This window comes from Rhea americana, unplaced genomic scaffold (genome assembly GCF_003343005.1).
Source record: "Rhea americana isolate MKP2758 unplaced genomic scaffold, rheAme1 scaffold_110, whole genome shotgun sequence".
Taxonomy (NCBI): domain Eukaryota; kingdom Metazoa; phylum Chordata; class Aves; order Rheiformes; family Rheidae; genus Rhea; species Rhea americana.
Window position 1 is genome coordinate 1094760 of NW_028185151.1, and position 24031 is coordinate 1118790.

General features: G+C 41.7%; 1 protein-coding gene across 1 annotated transcript in view; it reads left to right on the forward strand.

Annotated features, from left to right (window-relative positions):
• The first annotated feature begins 6916 nt into the window (after positions 1–6916).
• THEMIS (thymocyte selection associated) overlaps positions 6917–24031 on the forward strand; it is an 84956-nt gene continuing 67841 nt past the window's right edge. The window contains exons 1-2 of the mRNA XM_085314102.1: positions 6917–7007; positions 22399–22557. Coding sequence (XP_085170228.1) covers positions 6917–7007; positions 22399–22557 — 250 coding nt within the window. The remainder of the gene's footprint in view (positions 7008–22398; positions 22558–24031) is intronic.

Genomic DNA, 24031 nt, shown 5'->3' on the forward strand with positions numbered 1-24031 from the left:
AGAAAGAATAGAAAACTAGTTCTGTGGTGGCAGCACTCAGGTTAGAGAGAGCTGGGCTATGGAGAGGGCTTTGGAGATCTGGACACAATTCATGGCTCTGCCATAGATTTTCCTTACAACCTTGGATAAGTCATAATTTCTCTGCTTTGGGTCTCCCCTGCAAAGCAATGTCTCAGAGTGAGTACAGAAGTTAGAAGCTAGAAATGTGTGATATTTGCTTAGCCATTGAAATGTTGGTAATTAAAAAAAAAATAAGGGTCCCAAGTATGGCCCATTTTGTATGAACATTAACCATTTTGACAGGTAGTTCTTTGTACTGGAAAGGCCCAGAATGTCTGATATATTAAAATTTGCATTCTACTTTATCTTCAAATTATTTTCTAAATGTTTAGAAATCTATCCTCTTAAAGGCAGGTAACATTAATTAATATCTGTCAACAGATGGAGGAATTTTTAGCTTGAGATTTTGAGTCAATACAAATGCAGGGCTTAGAAATTTCAGTCACACCAATCTCTTTGTGGTTGACTAATATGTTAATAGAACTGCCTCTGCAGCACTTGAACCTTCCAAGGTTTTTTCAATGTCAAATTCCTACACAGTGCCAAAACTCAAAATATTTTTATTAAGATCATGATGCTAATTGACTTACCAAGAGAAGGAGAGAGGGTCCTGGAGATATGTTTTCGATAGTTTACTGATGTACTCAAAGCAATTAATCCTTGTTTAAGAAACTTTGAGAAATGCATGTCAGTATTCTTTACAGGAGTGTAACTTAAAACAGCACTATCAGCAAAGTGCTTCTGTGGGAAGCTGTAACCAATGGAAAGCTATAACTTCCTTGTTAAGAATATACTCCAACCTCTATTAAAATCAATGGAAAGACCTTTCTGACTCCAGTAGGTATAGAATCAGTCAATTAAATGTAGGAAATACCCACAGGTTATTATTGTTCAGTCCATAAAAATAGTCAGCCAAAAACTTATTATTTTTTCAGAAGGTGATGTTTGTGCATATGTTTCAGTTCTTTTAAAAGCACTGGGGGATCCTGGTTCTTCAATAGACTGTTCACTGGAGTCATGCATTGGCAAACATCCCTCTAGGCTCAGGAGCTTTTACTAACAGGCTCTTTTCCACATCTACTAAGCCACTTAAATTTCATACTAAGAGCACGTCTAAGATCTCTCTGCTGAGCCATAGGGCAATGTCAAAGAACCCAAAATGGAGTTCTTGAAAACAAAGAGAAGTTCACAATACAATCACAGGAAATTAAAATGTTCCACGTTTTTAAGACCAGAAGAAGCCATCGCAATTCTGCATAGCTTTGTCTGCATAGCAAAGGTGTTAGCATTTTCATCCAGTCATTTCTGTATCAACTCAAAAATCTGGAGCTGAGCAAGATAGTATCTTTAGAAGGGCAGATTTTATCTTTGTCTAAGGGCTTTGACTAACAGTGAAGTAGTATAAAGCCCAGTGGTTAACCATCCTTGTTCTTAAATATGGCTACTATATTTCAAGTTTTAGCTTCTGCAGGATCTTGCTATGTCTTCATATGCAGAATTAAAAAGCCCTCTACGAAAAGCAAATCATCCAAGGGTGAATATCAGCAGGGCTGCATGTAGAAGTTGGAATGTTAAAAAAAAAACAAAAAACCCCCCTCCTTTTTGATTACTGAAGTATGAGGTATTTCACAAAGGTGGAAATTAGAAGCAACTGTTGCAGATGCCAGAGGATAAATTACTTAAATGTTCTGCTCTCAAGAGCTTAGGCTTCTTTGGAAGGAATGATTTCAGTCTTTTGGAGGTGACAGTCCGGCTTTACTGAGGAAGCGAGCCTCCCCTACACATAGGGAAAGCTTGCACACAGAGATCCATTATCATGTTGTAGCTCTGCATTGGCAATTAGATCTTTAGCTGATTCAAACTCTGGCTCTCTGGGACTTCCAACAGGCAAGGCATTGTATGGTCTGGACTTTTTGTGTATGATGGGGGCAAGTGATGAAAAAGCAATCATCTACTGAGATCATCAGTTTATGCTATACAGGCTGTTGTGAAGACACTACTGTTGGCTGAGTGTCCATTACTGCTGAAATGGGCTATAAAAAACCTGTGAGATCCTGCCAGAGCTGGTGCTGCCTGAGAGGGGAACGTCCCAGACACTGAAATCTCTGATTCGTGCCGGCTTCCTCTCTGAAGTGGCCTCACTGTGATACTGTTCAGCCCTACTTAGCTATTGAGCCAGTCGTCTCACATAAACGATGGTGACACTACAGCTGATCTCCTCCTATGGGAATGRATGTCCTATCTCCTTTTCTTTATCTGAACTGCTCTTGATGGTGTTTCACAGTGCTATATTTAGTCTCGACCTAAATGCCCCAAGTGTCCACTTGTTCCCTTGGGAGATTATTTCACAGCTCAATGCACTTGTGTCAAGGAGAATTCCCTACAGTTTAGTCCGACTTTATCTTTAATGACAGGTGGAGTTTCCACCTTACACTGGGAAAAAAAAAGTGCACGCACACACACACTGAACTTCCTGTAATACCGTCAGTTTGATTCAAGTGGTAGAATAACTGTTSAATATAAACCTCCGTCACATCTGCCTCCCAAGTCTTAACTGTTCCCAGTTACCCTGAAGCATCCACCTCTTCGGAATTATTGTTCTGCCAGCTCAAATATCAAACACATTTCCCTTGTTATAAACACAAGAGAAACACAACTCAATAAATTGGGCATATCTCCTTGCCGACTTACATTCCCAGGAGAATATGGTAAAAAAATGGTTTCATATTTACAGGACCATTTTAAAAAGATTCCCTTCAGCCAGCTCAACTAATGCTGTGGTTATACTGAGAATGGGCTAAGCTTAAAAACAAGAGAGTCACAAAAACTCACAAATTTGGTATTGATTTTATTTGAAAACTTCAAACACTATTTTGGCTTCATGAAAATGGGTACGTAAAACAAATGAGTGTTCATCAGCATTCTGGAAAAATATTCCTGGGAACAGTTTTGCAGCTTCTGTACTTTATCCACTCTTCTGAGTTAGCTAACCACTACTTTTTAGGCTTATTCCCCTACAGCTAGTTCATGGCCACCCCCAAGGGCACAACACGAGGAGGTACGTATGTGGCGAAGAGGGCATGCTGCCCTGCAGCCCCAGTTCCTGTCCATGCACGTGTCCTGCATGGCCTAAGAGGCTGCCCATGGCTGCATGGTGACTCCCAGCTGCTTTGGCACTTGCAGGTCTTGGTGCTGGGGTCGACCTTCAGCTTGGTGTTCGCTGGAGGGGGTGGAGTAACCAAACGAAATGCTGCTTCCCTGCAGGACCTAGGGAATGGGGAGGTGCCTATAAACTCTTTGATTATGCAGAAGTCTGAAAAGGAGGTGTGATAAGGAGAGATTTGTGACCTCTGTTCTTTCAGTATGGGAAGAACATGTTCAGATTTTGCCTCCTCTCAGTCCAGTCTACATGGATTTTACCCAGTTTATCTTCAGTATTGAAACTACAGTTGAGTGAAATGAATTTTTCCAAGTCAAGATCCTCCTGCAAATTTAATCTCTGATATGATAACTCAAAAAAGTGACCTCTTTTTACCAGCAGTTCAGGATGATGCTGTGACAGTCTTCCACTTCAGGATGAAAGATGATTTGAAAAWGGCAGATGATTTTCCCCCCCTACACTTTGCATTGCACACCAAACTGGAAAAAGTTCCTGCAGAGCATTGAGGAAAACAAATCACTGTTTCTCATTTGCCACTTTAGGTGCTAACAGAGATTAGGGATCCTCTGGTAACACATGAACAGTGGGTGGCATTACTGATTTGGATTGCAATTTTGGAAGAGCGTACATACATATTTATATATAGACATTCTCTCATAGCAACTAAGTGGGTTTTGTTAGATTTTGTGGCGAAAAGCTGGTCTTCACACACCTGGAGGAGCCCCAAGGAGCAATGGCAGCTGGAGGGACCCCAGTCATATCCAGGCCTGTCTCAAGGGAGGTCTCAGCCCCAAAAGGCTCCCATCTGCACCCAAGGAGGTACATAGAGCCCAACCCTGGTTGGGGGGCCTCCAAAGTCCTGTGGGGAGGAAGGCCCCTGCCAGTCCCCCCCCCGCCCCAGGGCATCACAGGGGCACCTGGCCCTGGRTGGGGGCAGCTGTTGATGCAGGAGAGGCTCTGTAGCACCATCTGGATGGGGCCACCCTTGCAGGGTTAGGGCTCAGCACAGGGTGTGGGGGAGCAATTTAGAGTGCCAGGCTTATTACAGGATATTTAGGGAGGAACCAAAGGGAGAAAGGGGTCAAGGTGGATTGGGAGGAATCAGTGTGGGAAAGCAGAGGGATGATGGGAGAAAAGGATCCGATGGTGCATCACTGGTGCTGGTGAGCGCCCACATCTGGCTGTGCCAGTGCCTGATCCTTGCAGGCTGCCTTGGATCCCCATTGCAGCCATGTCCAGCTGTTTTCCTAGGTGAGGGTCTCTCTGTATGTTTATGCTGTGTCCATGAGTCCCAGGTCTGCACCAGCAGCTGGCAAGGATTGTGGCCTCAGGATCGTACGCTCAGGTGCCAGCAGCTGGGGACACTGGGTCACTTACTGYGTGGACTGAGTGCCTAAGGCCAGATACTGCAAGGATCCACGCTATATATTTATAAATAAATACATACGTACATACATAATTTTTTTCTACTAATGGACCTTCCTCCTGACCAGCCAGAGAGGGAAACAGGATGAGGCCGTTGGTGCAGTTTGTGTTTGTGTGAGTGCTGAGTGTTTCAGTCTACCTGGCTGGCTGTGCCTAYATATATATATAYACATAGTATATGTGTGTTTTGCATTTGTGCCTCCTGGGAATACAAGCTCAGGCTCACTGCTGGTTGGACCTGGGGTCATGGAGCTTTGGCAACCTCATCTCYGTTGTGTTACCAGACTTGGCAACCCCAACAGGTTTTGTTTTGATTTTTCTTGTACAAGATGCCATACCTCTTTGTACATTTGCTTTCCTGGGGTCAAGCAATTTTGAAACTAGTTGCTAATTTTTACATCTATTTGCAGTCCATGATAAATGGTATTTGTGGTGGTGTTCTTGGCAGTCTTATCGAGTCAAAGTGCCAAATAATATAAGTGAATTTAGGACCATTAAAAAGTGGCCTTAAGACATCTTTTTCCATAGATAAAAACCGGGTGGATAGGTGAAGTCCACCTCCTAGTAATGACAAAATATCTGACCACCTGAGCAGGAGTACAGTAAAAAAACTGCCTTTGATTTGTCAGAATTGCTCACTTTTGGTTTTTAATCATATAAAGCTGTCCCACCTAAATAGCTGAAACCAGTCATGCACTTCAGTGCTTTGCACCCTAAAAGAACAAGCTTTTTACAGTGTGGCTCTTCTGATTACCACAATACCACCAAATGTGAGTAATTTCCTCTGCTCTCTCCCACGTAAATTAGATTTGCTTAATTTTAGGCGTGTGTTGTTGGGAGGAAGGAAGGAAGGGTCTTTTGTGTTGAAACAGTCAACGAGTAGTTGGCTGTGCATATTCTCCTGTCGCTCCTCGACCCACAGTCTTGCTTGGCTGCAGCACCTGCAAAGTTAACAACTGGCAGTAGTGAGCTCTGCACCTGCAGCCTCCCTGCTCAACCCCCGCTTCGCTCTCTCTAGAGCAACATTTGCTAAGATCAAGTAACAAACTCTGCCCAGCTCCCGCCTTGCACCTTAGAAACCTGGGTGCCTGCTGTTAGCATTTTATCTTTCAATATATGAGCAAGCTTATATTCTCTCCTGTACATGTAGATGTAACACAGCCAAAGAGCCGTTAGAAAATACGCAACTGGTTTTCACGCTCCCCATTTTGTCCTCATGCTTCCTGCTTTCCCTGACACCTTTGGGAGCCAGGAGAGCAGCAGTAGGGACCGTGCAATCACAGTCACTTCAGTTTTTGTGGTGACCTGATTCTGCTGCTTGTTTGCTGCAYGGTCTTGCTCTTCTGAGGAGTCTTGCTGAAATAACAGCACTTGATAAGGCTGATAATAGTGGAGYAGGGAGCAAATCTGGGGGTTTGCCCTCCATGCAGCCTGATTTTCGCTGGGTACTGAGTGGTAGCCTCCTAAAATTCGTTCTTTATTGCAGCATCTCAGATTTGAACCCCTCTCCCCAAAAAATCATTGGTCTCATTAGAAAMATCATGGCCATCTTGCATAACTGCRTTCTTGTTTAATGCCCATTTGCATGATAAAAAGTAATTTGTATTCTATTTTTATTTCTTAAACCCAGCTACAATATTTAAGACAGCAAAAAGCATCAGAACAAAAGGGTTTCATTTTGTCTCTTCATAAGGTGTTTGTGGTTTTGAAGAGAATAAATAGTAAACTATTTTGTTCTGTTGCCCCCCCCCAAAAAAAAAAAAAAAAACCCAAATGTGCTGGTTTTTCCTGCTTTAGGCAGGGTTGATATAGCCGATATAGCTTCTTTTCATGAGATCARTATTTCCAGGCAGCGAATCAATAGCCGTCATCAATGAGATGGAGTTCTGTAGCAAATCCTCCTGCCCTCGCTGAAGTTCAGTATCCGTACTGAACAGTATCCATAGCAACCCCCGGCACTTCTCAGAGCCCGCCGCGGCACCTGCACAGGCACAGGTAGCGAACACCTCCCGGCTGGCGGCCGCTCTCGGAGTTTCGCTCGCGYGGTGTCTTGCCTCCCACCTAACCCTCCGACTCTCAGCCTGAGGAAGAGGCCACCAAAGTGAAACACCAGAAGTACCTCCCTCGTCCTCTTTACCCCTCCCTCCCCTCRGTGACGGAGCCTGATGGCTCTCCCAGGCGCAGCATGTAGGAAGCTGTCAGTGTTGCTACCTTGACAAGTTTTTTCCTGGTCTTTAAGTACTAAACTCACATGCTGCCTTGCTGCGGACCATGGCATCTACTCTGGAGAAGTTCATTCATTCCTTGGACCCCAGAGCCCTTCCCAGGGTCCTCCAAATCCAGTCAGGCATCTATTTCCAAGGTGAGCTTTGGTTGCATTTTGGCAAGGATTTTAGAGTCTTTGACATTAGGGCCCTCTTGAGACAAGGATGAGGGGGATATGCAGAGGGAYGGTGCTGCTGATCTGCTGTCCTTGCCGTTTCCCACCAGATGCAAATTCCCCTTTGAAGAAAGAAGTGCGATGATCAGTGCCTTCGGAGGTGTCTTTGTATGGAGTACACCTCACCTTCTCGTAGGCAGAGAGGAGAGCAGGCTTCCCTATAGCTGTAGACAGTCCTCAACATATCCTGGAAAGAGTCCTGGAATGAGTCATAAACTGGCTTTGTACTTGCACAGAGCTGTCGGTCTAGCAGTCTCACATCACATCACAGAGGTTAGTTGATTAAACCTAGCACTGGTCTTCTGGGATTGGCAAGGAGCAGTGCTCTCTGTATTAGAAACAGAGAGACTGGAACGTGACTGTGAGGGACAAGAAGGAAAAGCATTTTCCTGAAGTTCTGCCCTGCGTGTAAGGGTGCTTCTCAGTGGCAACAATAGAAAGGGATGTGTTTGAGCTAGACATGAGCATCGCAGGGGCGATGTTTTGCTAGATTTGCCTTATCTATCTCCATGAGATTGTTTTATGCAATTTTTATTGTTGGGCTCTGCTTGTACATGAGGCACAGTGAAAGGATAGAAAAGAGGCTTGCACTGGAGGGAAAAATTTTTGAACTTGTTCAGGGTGTGGACTCCATTAAATGACARTAAAAATGCCATGTAGTGTTTAGTCAAGCCTATCTATCAATTAAGGAAAAAAGTTATCTCCCTTCCAGTGCAGCCCAGTGGCTTGAGGAAGTACTAGGCAAGAACCCTATGCAAATAGGACTATGCAATGAAAAGTACAGCATTATAAATTCCTGCCAGCCAGAGGTGAGAAAGGGAATCTTAGAGCTGCACGAGATAAAACGGAGGGGGCTTTATGAAATGAGCTGAAGCTATATCTGCTTCAGGATTCGCAATATCTGCCTTTATGTTAATCTAAAATTCTCATGCTTCTCTGCAGCAGGAAAGACAATGTGGCTACCATTAACTGTGGCCATAGAAAATCTGCAACCACTGAGCTTACCTGTGGTTGGAGTGGGTAGATTCCTTCTCTCCAGCACCCACAACTACAGTCCTCTTGAGGAGGGAAATAAAACCTAAGCTGCTATCATAGTGCTCCTAATTGCCTGTCCTGACTGCTTTAGAAACTGCCTAGGACATGCAGTTCTTACTGATGTGCCACTGAAGTAGCATTCTGGGAAACAAACTTGACCAAAATTACTAATAACTTCTGAAAATGTGATTTTCTGCCCTTTCCTCATTTTGAAATGTGACCTGTTTATATTTTCCATTTTAAAATGGGCCAAGAATTTGATTTCAACCTGAAAGGAATTAAAATCTTGCTGAAAATATTACTGTGTAAGGGAGGAAGAATGGAATTTATTTCAACTAAAAGCCAGAAGAAAATTTCTTAAGTTAGAGTAGCCATCATATTTACCTCTTTCCATACACCTACGCAGCAGAAGGAATATAAATTGTGTGTGGATATACGTAAGTATATGTACATATGAAAACAAAATACCATGATGAATTCATAGTAGCCCAGCTGTTGGCAGGTTGTATATCCAGAGTCGCTTCAGTTTGTGTCCTGCTGCTAATGGATGGTAAAGCTCAGACCACTTTGTCTTCAGAGTTGAGGTATTTCAGTACATGCTTCAATTTACTGTGCAGGCATATGCCACGCTTGAGAACAAGTAAACAGCCGAGACTCCAGTGTAGGATATGAGCCATTCTGTGATAGCCTCCTCTCATTCCCTTGACGAGGAAAAGGCTATTGCTGATAACTGCCTGTAGTAAAAGAGCCTGTGCAGCCTTGGGAAGGGGTAGTAGTGTGCCGYGCAGACCCAGAAATGTTTGCACTAAAAGCTGGACCCCTTGTGCTGCTCTGGTGCTTCTTAAACCTTCGGCAGTGCAAACTCTTCTGCCCTCTGCTCTAGGGGCTTCCACTCTGTTATACTTGTACACTTTTCCAACAGCAAGCTATATGCAACGCTAATATGCCTCCAGATATTTCTTGCTTATACAGTGAGCAGGTCACTGATAAAGAAGTGCTACTTGGCTCCCTCTTCTAACAAAATGACATATCCCTAAGTGCCTAGAACACTGATGTCCGCTAATACGCCTGTGTTTTTTCCTCTCTCTGCTTTCATGGAAGTTTGAGTTGSTGTCTGCCTGAAAGGTTTGCAGGATCGAGGGCTACAAAGATCTTCTTGGGCCTTCCTCTCCCAGATCTTTCCTGAGTGCTTTGCTTCCCTCTGTGCCTTGCAGCAGAAGTGAACACAGTGTTCTGTGATTGCATTATGATTTATATTGCCTTTTCTGAAGYGAGAGCAGTGCTTCAGACAGAGTCAGAAGTAGCTTTTTCCTCTTATATTACTAAACAGGAGAGTGCACYACTTTGTACAGTCTGAATTTCCATTAGGACAACCATTCTTTAGTCCTTCCTTGGATAGTTTTTTCYGCTTAACAACCTTTTTGCTTTCTCTTATCACATCCAATATACCAGCACTCACATTCTGGATAATGGCAGGTCTATTGACAGGGAACATGGGTTTATTGCTTAGTTGCAGGGATCAAATCAGAGCATTTGTGTGCTGATTTTACTAGCTGCCAACCCTCTATGAAATCAGCCTAGCCAGCTGATTCTTGCTTGGATTAGCTATTTTATGCTTCAGGTTTCAGTGACTCTTAACGCATTCTTAGTAGACCATGCAGATAGGAAGGGAAGAGATTTATTTTTAAAGCATTACAGTGTTGRGTCTGTTTGAAACTGATCAATCACAAGGGATGAATAAGCTTCTAGGAAAAAAAAAATTAAAATAATAAGAATCTACACATTGGGGATGCTATGTGTGTTGTCCTCTCCACACCAAAAAATGCAGGGTTTCTTAATGTCAGGTTGAGCAGCTGCTCAACAGAGTGGCAAATGCAATAAATAAATAACTAATAAATCCATTGGAGCTGTCAAATAAAAGCTGTACCAACCAACCAATGAAGGCTGCGGTAAGGAGACAGCAGAGAGCTTAATTTATTCTGTAGCCTTATGAAATACACTGGTATGCCATGGAGATGAACCTTCCTTTATTCAATCTGCAAGCAACGTTATCTTTAAACTGCATTTAGTTTTAGATGATTCTACAAACACACAACTTGCAAATTCGCCTCRCTGCTTTTGAGAGAGTTTCAGTAGCTCTGGAAGTATGAGCCTTTAGRAGGATAGATGTACTTTTTCCATGCGAGGAGATCCTTTAGAAGCTGCCCTGTCAGGCTCCAGGGTGAGAGTGGAATTTGCTTGYCCTTGGGCAGAAGTGATTAAAACAAGTGAAAGTTGTAGAAGATCCCATTCTGCCTTCATACCTATGTAGCACCAAATACTATCTAGGTGTCTGTTTTTAGATGTGGGCCCACCTATTGCAACCCACGGAGGAGAATAACTTGGAAACTTGTGCTGTTYGCACCCATTCAACCAATAGTTTCTYTGTAGGCCTATACAAAATGATGTTCCTGCTACTGTTAAAGAATTTATGATTCATTTAACTGTAGTTGCCAAAAATGCAAATGGGCTGGAATACATAGACCCTGTTTCAATTCAAAATACTTTATTCTAGAGAGGCTAAAGGTGATTGAACTTGGACTTTGTATATCTTTTGCCATTGGTGATGAATGCTGAGATCTAGCCACCTCTCTGACGAACAGCTCTTTGTTCCTGGCTTGAAACACAAGATCTGTTTTCCCTGAGATAATACCAGTTGTGAAATTGCAGCATTTTTCACACKGTGTCTGGACTTTGGAGTGAGCTGAAGTGCTACCCTGTTTGCCTCGGGCTCGATAGCTAAGATTTGAGGAGCTTGGGCGTACCCCCATGTTCGTAGCCTCCTTTCCTTCCACTAGCGTGCGGTGGCGTAGTCAGAGACCCAGTCTATAGTCACTATCTACAACTGTTTGTGCCATTGCACACAGGACTGAATGCAAAAATAGCACTTGCCTTACATGGCTTATCTCCTTAGAATGAACATGTTTGGGTTTTTCAGCAATAACCCGAGTTCTTCCGAAGTGTTTTTGCTTCATCACACTCAAAGGGTCATACAGAAGTGGGGAAATGGTCATCATCCCCCTTTTGGAAACAGGAGGATAGGTGAGAGGAAAGGGTGGCTCTGCCAAGCCCGGGGATGTCACTCCAGGCAGTTTTTTGGGGCTCTGCTGTTCACTGTTCTTGTCCTAACATTTACTGCTATAGAAACTGGGTAGCTGAATAACTGAAGGAAATGGGAAGGTTGATAATAAAATGAGAGCATGTTTGTCGGATACAAATATCTTGGTAATCAGCAGTGATTAGAAAGAAACTATAATACAGACTGAAGTACATGACAATTTAATAGTTCATTAAAATATGTTATTAGAAAATTAAACTACTGAAACTCCACTGGAAACTGGTTTGATTGACTGAATGTCTTTCTTTGAATATGTTAGTAAATATTGATGCTTAGTGAGCTGAGTACTGTATTGCCGGTGGTTTTTACAGATAGCGGGCAAGTATGGGCTTTCATCTTTATGTTGCAAAAATTATGTCTGTTTTAATACTGATATAATTATTTTATGGATAATTGAATTTAATATTCTGCAGGCTTAATTTAACCASTGGTAGGATAGTAAAAAGTGCCAAACTTTAATAGTGAAAAATGTGGACCTAATCAAGACAGCTACTCTGTCGGTGTTTCGTGCCGCTCACTATGTTCTCTACCTGCAGTCTCACCATTTTTGTTTTGCCTAACCACAGATCCCACACTGCCTTGTTTTATTCCCCAGAAGCCAAATGCACACATCAGTGACGTGATTAGGGCCCCAAGGATTGGAATTTGTCCAGTACAAAGTAGCTCCTCAGTGCAGTTTGGCTGTTCAAAAGCAGTATGTGTGTTGAGTAARCCGCAGTGCCAGAATGCCTCCTCTTTACGGCTGACCCGTGAGACTTGTCAGGAAGCTTTATGCTGTCTACTTTTTTATGGTCAGAAGGACTTTTTAAGCCAGCAGCCTCCAACTCTGCAGGTTGGGAGTGCAATGAAGAAGCAGGCTATAAATGCAATGCTGCTCTCTGTGCTCCCTTTCAAGGGGATCTGGAAAGCGCCAGTCCTGTCATTGCTAGGATAAAARTGGTGGGAAAAGACAACAGTAGGGTCACGTATACATCCACGGTTAACATCCTCTGAGCCTGATCCTTCTAGACCCAGAATTAAGATGCTCAACATTGCCAGGTGCAAATGCTGTCTCCGAGTGGTAGTTTGCTACTCTGACAGCCGTATATAGAGGCAATGCTAAACAAAGCACTTGGGGATGCACTGATTCTTTGAAGAATGTGAATAGCTCCATTTAAAAACTCTCTTAGGTGAGCCATAAAGCACATGAACATGCTTAGGCTCATGGTTCCTCTTGGTTTTCCTTTGCTTGTTGCAAATCTATGCCTGCTTGCTGTCTCTGCAGTTTCAATTTCACCCTTTCTGCTTCTGTTACTGGGAAACAGCATCTTTCCAGAGTGCAATTCTGTGAGCCTTTMAGGGCAGTGATGGATTCAGCTGGCCATCAGCAGAGCCCTGGAACCAATTATGAAAAGTCTTGTTAATCCTGTAACAGCAGTTAGGCAAACTAAATACAAGAAGAAACCGTGTATGTCAAGCCTCAGCTGCTCAAGTTCTAATTTAGACAAGAAATAACTCTCAACACTAGTAGTTAGAAAATGATCATGTAGGATGGAGTACTTTTTTTTTTTTAAAAAAAACTAATTTCACAACAACCTAGAAGGAACAAATCCTGCTTTCCTTATCAGTGTGAAAAGCCAATAAGTCAATGAAAATGGAAGGTTATGTCATCTGTAATACATATGAATTAAATAAGCAAGCTGCCTCTTCATGGCTATCAAAGGTGCTTTTTCTTTAGAAAATACAATTTAAATAGGGGCTAAAACAAGAACAACATTTAACAGCTTTGATGAAGGCAATTAGAGTTGTACATCTTAGAGGTGGAGGATCAATACGAATAACCTCTGCATTTACTGGGTGGAGTCTTATCTGAGTGAAAGCCAAAAGGAAAATTATACATGAAATAGTAGAAATACATTGTACAGTGCTTGCCCTTGCTAATTTGACCCATTTTTACAGATATAGAAGCCAAATTCGTCTGTGAAAGTGGAAGAGTTTTTTTTTTCCATGAACATTGTTGCTTCCCTTCTCCTTGATTCAGCAGTTAAGAGCCAGATCCCTAGGTGCAGCAGGAGTAACAGATTGTATGACTTCTCTTCAGTGGTCAGTAGTCAGAGCATGTTGGTACATTTTCTCTTTCTATTAATATGTACCACTGAAACTCTCCTGTACTTGTTCAGACTGCTTCGAAAACATGTTTTATTCTGAACAAGAAGGAAAGTGCCTTTCAGTGAATGTAATATGAGAACAAAACCTAACTTTTATGGGTCAAATATTGCTCATTTTATTCACATCACTGCCCTCAGTGGGATGACTCATCCCAATACAGCGAGAAAAATCTGACCCTCTGTAGCTGGAATTCATGGGGAAGCTGTTTTGAGTGTCTCCTTGTGGGCTTTTTCTTTCAGCAACATTCAGCCTTTCTGTGGATGGCATAGGGGGTGGATGCAATATCCAAATTGTCTGGCCTGTTTCACGAAGCAGAGATCAATCCGCTGCCTTAAGTTACCCTCGAAGTGCTGGTTCACTGCAGCAAAGAGCAGTGCCCCTGCTTGTTCTTGCACTCAGACCTCAAGGGATGAAGGAACGAGGTCTGTGGGAGCAGGACCCATGTTCCCCTACACATAAACCTACCTCCTTTAAAAATGCCAAGACACCTTTCACAAACTCAGAGACAGTGGGCTCTGGGGAGAGGAGGAGACAGCCATAGGAAGTTAGAGGGGAGGGAAGATGCTGGGATAAATGTCTCATGATATGCTGGTCCATGACCACCTTGCTGAAGTAGTTTTTCCTTTTTTTTCCCCCTCCCAAGTAACTAGTGATCAGTGCATGGGAAAACATGGTGTTAGTTTCTATTAGCTGTTTCTCATTAGCTGCATTGGACTGAGGTTGATGGGACAAYGGGGCTGTCATCTTGGTGGAGGAAGGTGCTTAAATACATTTCCAAATTCATGCTCAACTCTCTAGCCTGATCCAACTTAATTTAAACATCTTGCTTAAATCCAGTGCAACAAAGCATATGTTTGCTGTTAAACATATACTTAAATGCCTTGAATAAACATACCTTAAGTAAAAGTAAGTATTACTGCAAAGAAAATGGATGAGACTAAATAAATCACAAACTGCTGCTGTTCAAAAGCAGCTTTCAGCATTCTCCTCATTAATGCAGTAATTCCGACTTGTGAGGGTAAAACCAACAAAAGGTCAAAGATGTTGCATTTGGAACTGTGGTTTCACTTGCTCTTTCCATTATAGTGGGTGCTGCACGCATAAAAGCTGTGCTGCCACATRCAGAGTGTGAGCCCTCTGGATAGACGAGAATCAGAAAAAGAAAAAAAAAAAAAGCCGTAAACCCATCAGGAAAGAAATAAATCAGAAACTGCAGAAGTAATTTTTTAAAAAATTCCATTTTGATTGAAATGGCTTAAAGCATTTGACATTTAAAGTTTGACTTTGTATGGCAAAAGATAAATCTTCAGCCTTTGTTTTTTGATGGTTTTGTGCTGGCAAAAATCATATCCTTTGCAGCTTAATTAGATACGATCAAGATGGGATGTCCATTTCTGAACAGCTGTTTGAAGGATATTTACCTCCATGACAATTCAGCAGCAAGCCCTCTTGGAGGATTTGTGCCCCAGACTGACCAAATCAGCAGGTTTTTGTAGCTTAGACTCATGTTAAAAAATGAAGTCCTGTCATGCGGCCCAGTGAGTTGCTCCATCACTTGATGGGGGATTTACTATAGCAATGCATGCTGCCTGTGCCCACTGTCACCACCACTARCCCTGAGCCTCTGGAGAATTCTGTGGGCACAGTAGGGTTCAACTTCTACATGGGTGCACCTTTTGGAGGTGGAAGGAAGTGGCGGATAAAAGCCAGAGAGCTGGTTCATGCTCTTTGTAGTCACRGTCTGGGGTTGGGGAGAGAAGCTGGAGGCATGCTTTATGCTTTGCCTGCCACTGTGAATATAATTTTCAGCCTCYTTTTATCCACCCCTCTCCACCCCTCAGTGTTAGCTTGTTTTAGTGTGGAAAGTCCAGGATACAGATTATCATCTTTGGTGCTCAGGAGATGTGTGAGTGAAAAAAAAACCCAGTACCTTCTCACTGTCAGAAATTCAGGTTGCTTTTCCCTACTGCTTAATCAGAGCATAATATGACTTACTGATAAACAAAACTCTACTCCCCACAACTTTAAAATAGATTTATCTTCTTGATAAAGAGCATAAACTCTGAAGGATTGGCTAACCCCTAAATAATGCCCATAAAGAATGCTATCTCTTTTAGTGACACTAATTATAGGTACATTATGCCCTTCAYATTACTTTGAGAGCCTGCAACAGCTTTAATATAACTGTGATTTCAATTGAGCTGTGTTGTAGCAGAAGCAGGCTATTGTAATTCTGACTGACTGAATACTCCAGGGGGTCATGTCTTTATATGAAAGCAGAACCATCTTGCCAGCCACTGAAATGTAGTCACCTCTGATCTGGGAAGACAGCACCCATATGGGCAACCGATGACAACATAATAGTGGAGAAAGGAGCATTTGGAGAAGGACACTGGGACAAAGTTCTACTCTTTCAAAATGTGTCGAGGCATCTTTCATCTGCTTGCATAGCAGCCAGGTTCCTGCTTCTTTGGATCGTCTTTCAAAGACTTCTCAGCCTGCCAACTGCGACGAATTYGGTGGGTGCTACTGAGAGATGAAAGGCAGAATTTTTTCCTTCAAGGATTCAGACTCATGGAGCTAGGGAGTCAGTGCCTAGTATTTGGCCTGCAAAGCCTTTTGGTTTTGTTAGGAGAAAAAGTTGGTCTTTGTTAGGAGAAAAAATGAATCGGGGCTATTTGGAAGTGCTTAGCAGAACCCTGTAGCAGACAGGCTATTAGACTGGGAGTCAGCCAGTCTGGGTTCAAATTCCAGCTCTGCTGAATGATCCTCTGCATGACCCTTGCCAGGTCTTTTGTCTTCATTACATCACTTTCCCTGGGCCTCCTTGCTGAAGTGCCTAGAGGTTTGCGAGGAGAGGGAGTTAGGTAAGAATGATAGATTACTACTATTTAGTCACGGACTTAACTTTGAGCCATGCTTCCTGTTGTCATCAGTGCAACATTCACCCTTAGAGCAGTCACCACACAAGACTGAGCTGTGAGGAAGGAAAAGGGCAATATTAATTATATGTTTGCTATTCTAGAGTGTATTATAAAATATTTCTCTCAATTGTATCTCATATGCCATGTCATGAAGAACGACATGATCCATCTCAGGCATTCATTGTATTTTTAATTTATACTGTTGTTTCTCATGTGAAAAGACTCTTCTTGTACCTATGAGAAATAAATCAAATAAAGAAGGGCTTATGATAGGGATGAGGGTGGTGAAGCTACTTAACATTTTAGGAAAGATGGAGGAAAAAGATACTGAACGAATTGTTATGGTTGCTTTGATGTGATCACAGCAGCTGCTAATATGGATTGTCAAACTAGAGATGAGCTTATAAAAGGATATAAATGTGTTTTTCATTGAACAAAGTAGCAATCCAAAAAAGGTGGTTTCAAAGGCAACAAGCTCTTTAATTACAGCCTTCAGGGGCATTGTTTGATCACCGTGAATAAGCTGCTTTACTCTAGGTTTTGCTAAAATGTTTTTTGCATTGTATTGCATACATCTTTCTCAAATCAAAAAGACTTAGTCCTTAAGGTTACTGGATTTACATTTTCAATATATCTTACACTTTCTTTGTGGCTTAAATGGGAAAAACACTGGGACTTTATGTGCAACAACAAACAAATGTACTAAAAGAGCCATTTTATTTTATTTTTCAATATATTGTATGTGGGGGTCCACATTGCACAGCTGAAGTAAAATCTTTCAAGTTTACACTGTTGCACAGCAGGTATGTTCACAACATTTTAAGACTAATTATCCTGGCTTTTAACGGAAAGAGAATTTTTATTGTCCCTTTTGAAAAGCATGTAGTTTCCCTCCCTCCCTTTTAACAGCACAAATATTTGCTGCAAAAGCCTAGATGACAAATCACACAGGTAACAGTTTTCTTGTCTGAATGTAATCTTCATTGTACTATTCCAGGCAAACCGCCAAGCAAGGGCTAAAATCAGGGCTAAGGCAATATAGTTGCAGACAAATGTGTGATTATAATCAATACTATAGGTACAATCGTACCCCTCCCAGAATTAATCTGTTCTTGAATGGCTAGCAAAGTTACATTTTTTAATGATTTCTTTTTAACCTAGTATCATTAAAAATGAGGCTTCTGCAATTGTGCRCTCAGTCTGCTGGCCATCCTCCTCCCAGCTTCCGATGCTTGTAATCTTTCTACCTCTTAGTCTGTTTCAAATGAATCTGATAAAGGAGGAGAGACCATGTGGTAATTAAGGCCCATCAATATGGAAATTTGGGTGGGCATCTACCTGTTTATCAGCATGCACACACACACACACACACACACGCACACACACACACACACCCCGATCTATCTGCTCATATTTACGAATATTGCCACGGCTGGTCTCTGACTTTGTTAACTGAAGGAGAAATGTAGCAATGTGTGTCAGTTACTCTGTGTTTATTCAAGCTGTCTAATCAGCTCCTCTTCTGGGTCGTGTCTTAGGATGAAAGGTACTTTCCTCTGGCCATGAATCCTGCTGTACTTGGGCACTCTGCACTTCTATGCTGTTAAGAGCGTCTCTACCACTCAGAAGACTTAAAACATCCTTCCTAACTGCTTAATTCCCTTTCCCTTCTCAATGAGGCCAAAAATATGGCTTTTTTTTCTTTTGCCTTTTTATATTAAAGAACACRTTCACTTTCCTTGATAATAGTACAAAGCATTATCTTTGCCAGTGGATTCTGTATCCACTAACAGTTTATTTCTTCGATGGCAGGACACTCGTCTCCTATAATTCTTGATTTTTTTTTCTTACTCAAACCTGTGACTTTTTAAGTCTTAATTTTAATATTGYTTTTTTCCCTAGAACTGATGCCTTTAGATTCATGATCCATTTGCTTTCTGCAACAATGTTATGTTTTGTTCTAATGAAAGACCCTGGGAGCTGAAGTGCTGCAGCAGCCCTGTATGTCAGTTCTGTGCACATTCTTTCAGTGGCTTGTAGTTTGGCATTTATAATCCATCTTTTCCTGAATGCATTATCTTGGCCCTTGATGTTTGCAAGAGAGCCTGCAGCTCCATGTAATGCTTTTTGTAGACTCCAGCTTGAACTCCATATGCTTATCCGCYTCAGGTACTTTATCTCTTTTATGAGTGCAGATTTCTCTTTTCTTGTGTATTTTACCCTTTTCTTGTCGTGTTTCAGATTCTCTGCCATCTCTACAGTGCCAGGCCACTATTCACCCTCTAGACTGTTTTATGTATTTCTTATTTTTTGAAAATTCTAATTTCTTTGTCAAAGGCTAATTTTTGGGTTGTCCAGTCATCTTTTTTTGAGTGTTTGGCAGAAGTAGCTAGCCTCTTCTCGTGGATATTGCCATTGGCTCTTCAGCCTTGGACTTGTCAAAACCCGATCAGTGTTTTCACTTTTTTGCTAGCTCTATTTATACTTTCTATTTTGTGGTGGAAGATAGGACTTCTCAAACTCTCTGCGGTACAATTTACAGTTAACCTATTGTGCCTGTGGAAAGCAGATTGGATACAAGTAGTAAGTCCTTCAGAACCAACCATAATCAGAAACAGGGCCCTCCTCTGACTCTCCTTTTTATTTCTTGATGCACTCTGCTGTGGATACAGATTGAAGATCGAAATAGTGGTTAATCTTCAATCATACAATTTTTTTGGAGATGTTCAATCTCTTAATTGCTCAGTTCTTCCCCTCAGGGCATTTGCTTAGTTTGCTCTACTCCAGTTACTACTTTATTTGAAAGTCACCCAAAGTCAGTGAGGCCACCAGAAGACTGACTCRTCCTGTCTCTATGCTCTTACGGATCAGCACTGCCTAGCATGTAGGCGCACAGTGGGTCTCAACTGGATCTAGTGAAAGGCTTACAAAAAGCTGTCTAGTGAAGATGAAAGCAAATGTGCCTGGAGCCCATAATTAGTCAGTGTAGTTACTTTCAGATGGTAAATGGTTTCTAGGGGTCTATTTTCAAGTGAGGTAATTTGGAGCGGCCAGCTGTAAATCTACAATGAACAAAAAAGATTCAAGAAGCAATAAGCTAGCATTTTGACTATGTTTTTGCAAATATTCATTCAGGGAGCAAGAATATTGGAATCCTTTGCTCATCTTTCCATGTTTCTATAATGCAGAGTCCATCATATTGGGTCTTCTGGGATTCCCTCTATCTAATAATACTGTGGTTGCCTGTGATCTCTGTACTGTGTCTGATGAAAGGAGGGAGGTACTTCAGCACAAAAGGAATATTACCCTCGTCACGACTGTTCAATCTTTCTCCCTCTCTCACTCTAATATGAAATAAGTATTGCATATATACTTTTCTGACTGTCATAAAATATCCTATGGAGCTCAGCTAAAGCAATGAGAGCTATGATAATTCCTCATGTGTTTGTTAGAGCAGCAGCCAGGCTACTGATGGGAGCTGTAGCAATATCCAGTGAAGACAGCTGAGTTAGTCAATGTTGAATTGCTTGGGGGMTAAAGGGAGAGCAAACAACTATGCAGTGTATTTACAGTAAGAAAAACAGATTGTTCTTTTATAGTTAAAGGTTAGTAGCTCTCCTGGTTTTCTGCTTAGTACTAGATTAGCTGAAAGACTGCATCAACAGCATGTTCTTTCACCTGACTGTGGTTAATATATGTGAGCATGATGCTAAGCAGCATGCTGATGTGCAGCAGAAAGTCAATAACCTGCTGGGGAGTTTGGAGTCTAAATATACCAGTCCCCTTGATCCTGTGTAGAAGACGCAATTGCATGTTGCCACCTCCAGCTTGCCAAAAGCATCTGCCACGTAACTTTTTGTCTAGATTCCCCTTGCACAGGGGTGAAAGTACCTGTCATTGGTACCTGCATCGGTACCTGTCTTCCTCAGGGTAGCATCTGGGGATTTCCTGATGGCCATGTCAATTGCAAGAGAAATCCACAGGCAACAGAAAAGTTTGCTCAGACATTATTTTACAATAGAATAAACTTAATCAGTTACTCAATGTTACTGTTATTTATTTTCCTGTCTTGACATAAAGCTGTTGCCTGTGTGGTGCTCCTCAGAGACTTTGAGTTCAGGCTAACATCAGAATGACTTTTCCTGAGGTTGGTGTCTCAGTGACATCCAGTGAGGTGGAGGTGGTGGCAGTGAAGTGCTTGTCTCCCGCAAGGGCTGCAGAAGAGTTGATAATTATATCCCAGACTTGTTAGGCCAGGGATATGGTTGTGTCTGGAATTAACCTTTAGTGAACATTAGGAAAAAATTGCCAGACTAATAGTTGCATTTCTGATAGGACACTTGGCAAAAAAAAAAAAAAAAAAAAAAAAAAAAGGCAGAGCTTTTCTTTCCACCTAACAAGGAAGCCATGTAGTAGATATTGTTACTTTCTATAGGTAGTGAGTTCTGCAAGCAATGGCAATAGCTGAATACAGACTGTCTCAATTATTGAAAGCTGCTGTATAGCCGAAAGTCCAGTTTTAAATATCTCTCATTGCTTGAGACCATTCTGGTTTACCCAGATTAAAAGGGGAAAGGAAAAAAAAAAAAAAAAAAAGCTTGAAGAAGATGCAAGAAAGGGCTACTGGAAGGATTGTAGAAGGTTAAAACTATCTTCTCAGAGGAAATTAAGAGAACTTGTTTCTTGCAGATTTTCATCAAAAATATGTGTAGGGAAGGGACAAAATTMACTTGTAAATAGTTTTGGAGAGAAAGGAATGAAAATGAGAAAAGAAAAATGTATTCAAGCAGATGAACAATGTTAGAAGTAGAGCAAAGAAGTACATGCAGCAAAAACAGTGTTTCCAAAACAGTAGAAATGAGAATAAGGTTTCTCACCATGAAGGAAATGACGTTCTGCACTGAGATTCCAGAAAGAAAGAGCATTTTCAAATAATTTCAGAAGGAGATTAATAAATTCAAGGAAGGAATTGCACAGCATCAGAAGAACTGATGCTGGCATTAAAGTTAACATTTGGGATGAGAGGCTTTCTGTGTTCAATTTAATGCTATCTACAAATGGAATTGAAAGAAGACTTAATCCTCATGTGTTTGCTGCACTGCCTTTATATAATTAATTAATCCCATGCCTCAAAGCTTCTGCTAATCTCCTCCAGGGGCCAGGGAGAATTTTCCGTCTTCTGCATAACTTGGTTTTTGTTTTGATTTCATTTTATTTTCTTTTTTTTCCCTTCCTCCTCTGAAACAGCAGAGATTGGCCACAGCTAGGCCAGAAAAGGTATATGGTAGGGTGACCTGGCATCCCAGGTTTTGCTGAAGAATCTCTGAAATGCTTGATTGGGTTGTCTTGTTCATACACTCAAAAATTAAACTTCTGAACATCACAGACAACAGAAGAACCTTTTTTTTTTTTTGCCAGGGAAGAACCAGTAGTTTCTAGGAGAGCTTTCTTCTGCTACAGCATGGGGCAGGGGCCACTTCCTAGGATTACTGCTGAGAAGTTATCAGCTTTCACATTTCTTGTACATTCTTGAGATTTCATGTTACTGTAGAAATTTCAAAACTTGGTTGCATTTTGTCATCTTCTGATCTCTCTCAGGGCATCTCGCAGAGTCTGTGTTTTCTGTCCTTTGTTGCGGTCTGTTGTTTTCTATAGGGTATGCTGTACGCCTTGCATTGTGCACAGGGACCTTTCCTGCCTCAGTTCCACTGCCTGCTGTTTTGCTGAGGCTGTCCTTGGTGACCTAGGTGGACCCATGCTCAGAGTCATTCCATTTCAGAATCATAACTTTGAAATGCTGGTCCTTGCCGGTATGGAGACATATATCTAAGAACAATGTACAGGGCTTAGAGATAACTGAAGTCATGAGATGGATTTGCTTGTGACACTAAGGAAGAAGATTAGAATCAGGTTATTAATGTAGATTAAGGATATTTCATACAATTTTTTAAAGGTATTTTTGCTTTCATTCAAAGAGATGAGGATTTTTGAAAAAAATGGGAGAAAAAAGCTGAATATCACTTTTCTTTCCTTTTGTATTTCTTTTCAGGCTCCATCTATGAAATGTTTGGAAATGAATGCTGCCTGTCAACAGGAGAAGTGATTAAAGTTATTGGGTTCAAAATTAATAAGCTCATAGCAAGTATCTGTGAGAATAATGAAGACAGCCAGTTTTCAGCCAAAGTGGAATTACCACTGAATTTTCCTGGTATAGTATTTCATGAATACATGTTTTTGAGGAATTATAACCCTGAGTAATCACCTTTGTTCCTTTTATTGATTTGCTGTCTTGATTGATATTTGTCTGAAGTTACAGCGTAGCTGTCAAGGGTACAGTTTTACCAGATGGCACAAGATACATCAAATCATTTTTAAATTTCAACTCTTACAGCTCTCTTTCATGCCTGGATAGAAATTATTATTGTTAAAATTTTAAGTAGTAATGCTTTCTGCACTTCAGATCACTCGACTTTAAAGAGTCATGAAACCATCTTTTCAATTAGTTGAGACTTTGGCATACTTTGAGCTGAAGTTCTTGCTGTGTACTCAGGCTATAATTTATTTATTGATGATGTAGTATTACTGTATTGTTCTGAATGTAAAATATTTAAAATAATTTGCTATACTTTGTTTATATTTTAATTATTTATTTTAATTCAAATGGCCAAATTGGATAATCCATGCCTGGGAACAAGATTAGGGGAGAATGGATGTTTTTTTTTTTTTTTCTGCTAGAAAAAGTTTAGGCTATTCTGTAGAGAAGTCCCAAGATGGCCACTGTTTGGAGCATTGACTTTTTTTTTTTTTTTTTCTGCTAGAAAAAGTTTAGGCTATTCTGTAGAGAAGTCCCAAGATGGCCACTGTTTGGAGCATTGACCTGAAATTTGGCTTCTGGTACGATGATACTTAAGACATGCCTTCTTCTGTTATGTGGCCTTGTTAGGGAGAACTGGCCAAAACCTTCCTTTTCAGCAACTCTTRTATGTCATGTTTATTTATTTTTCAATTCTGCTTTCATCTGAGTTCCTCTACGGTTAGGGCCCGGGCTTTATGAAATAGGAAAATGACTGAAAAGCAGAAGTGGAAGCACTGGACTCTCTCTCTCTGTATGTGTGTGTGCACGCGTGCACTTATTGGGGAGGAAATAGGGGAAGCAAGTGAGGTTAGAAAATTGGTAAGGAAAGATTTGGCTTAGATCTGGGAGCAAGGCAGAAGGATAAAGCCCTGATATGCAAAGAGCTGGGACTGGAAATGGGGGCAGAGTGAGGAATCCGCATCACGGGACTACARACCCCCACAATACACATGTTGGGGGATTTCTTATGCTGAAAGAGATGACAGGAGCCCGAATCCCCCCCTCCCCCGGGTCTCCCCAGGTGAGGGGGCTGGAGAGGGGGAGCTGAGGGAGGAGGCCAGCAGGCCTTGGGGATGGTGCCCGGGCTGGAGCTGCTCYGAGAGAGGCAGTGAGGTGCTTGCAGATTGGGAATGCCGGAGAGGGTGCGCAGGACGGCACTTCACCCCTGGGGCAGGGCTCCTCGGCCATTCGCACGGCGGTGCAGTGCCTTCCCCTGCTATAGGGAACAAATATATGGAGGTCCTAAACCCGTGGCACTTCAGTGGTCTGTGTGAACATCTGAGAGGATGCCAAATGATGGAATTTCATGGTGAGAGGAATGTGTGTG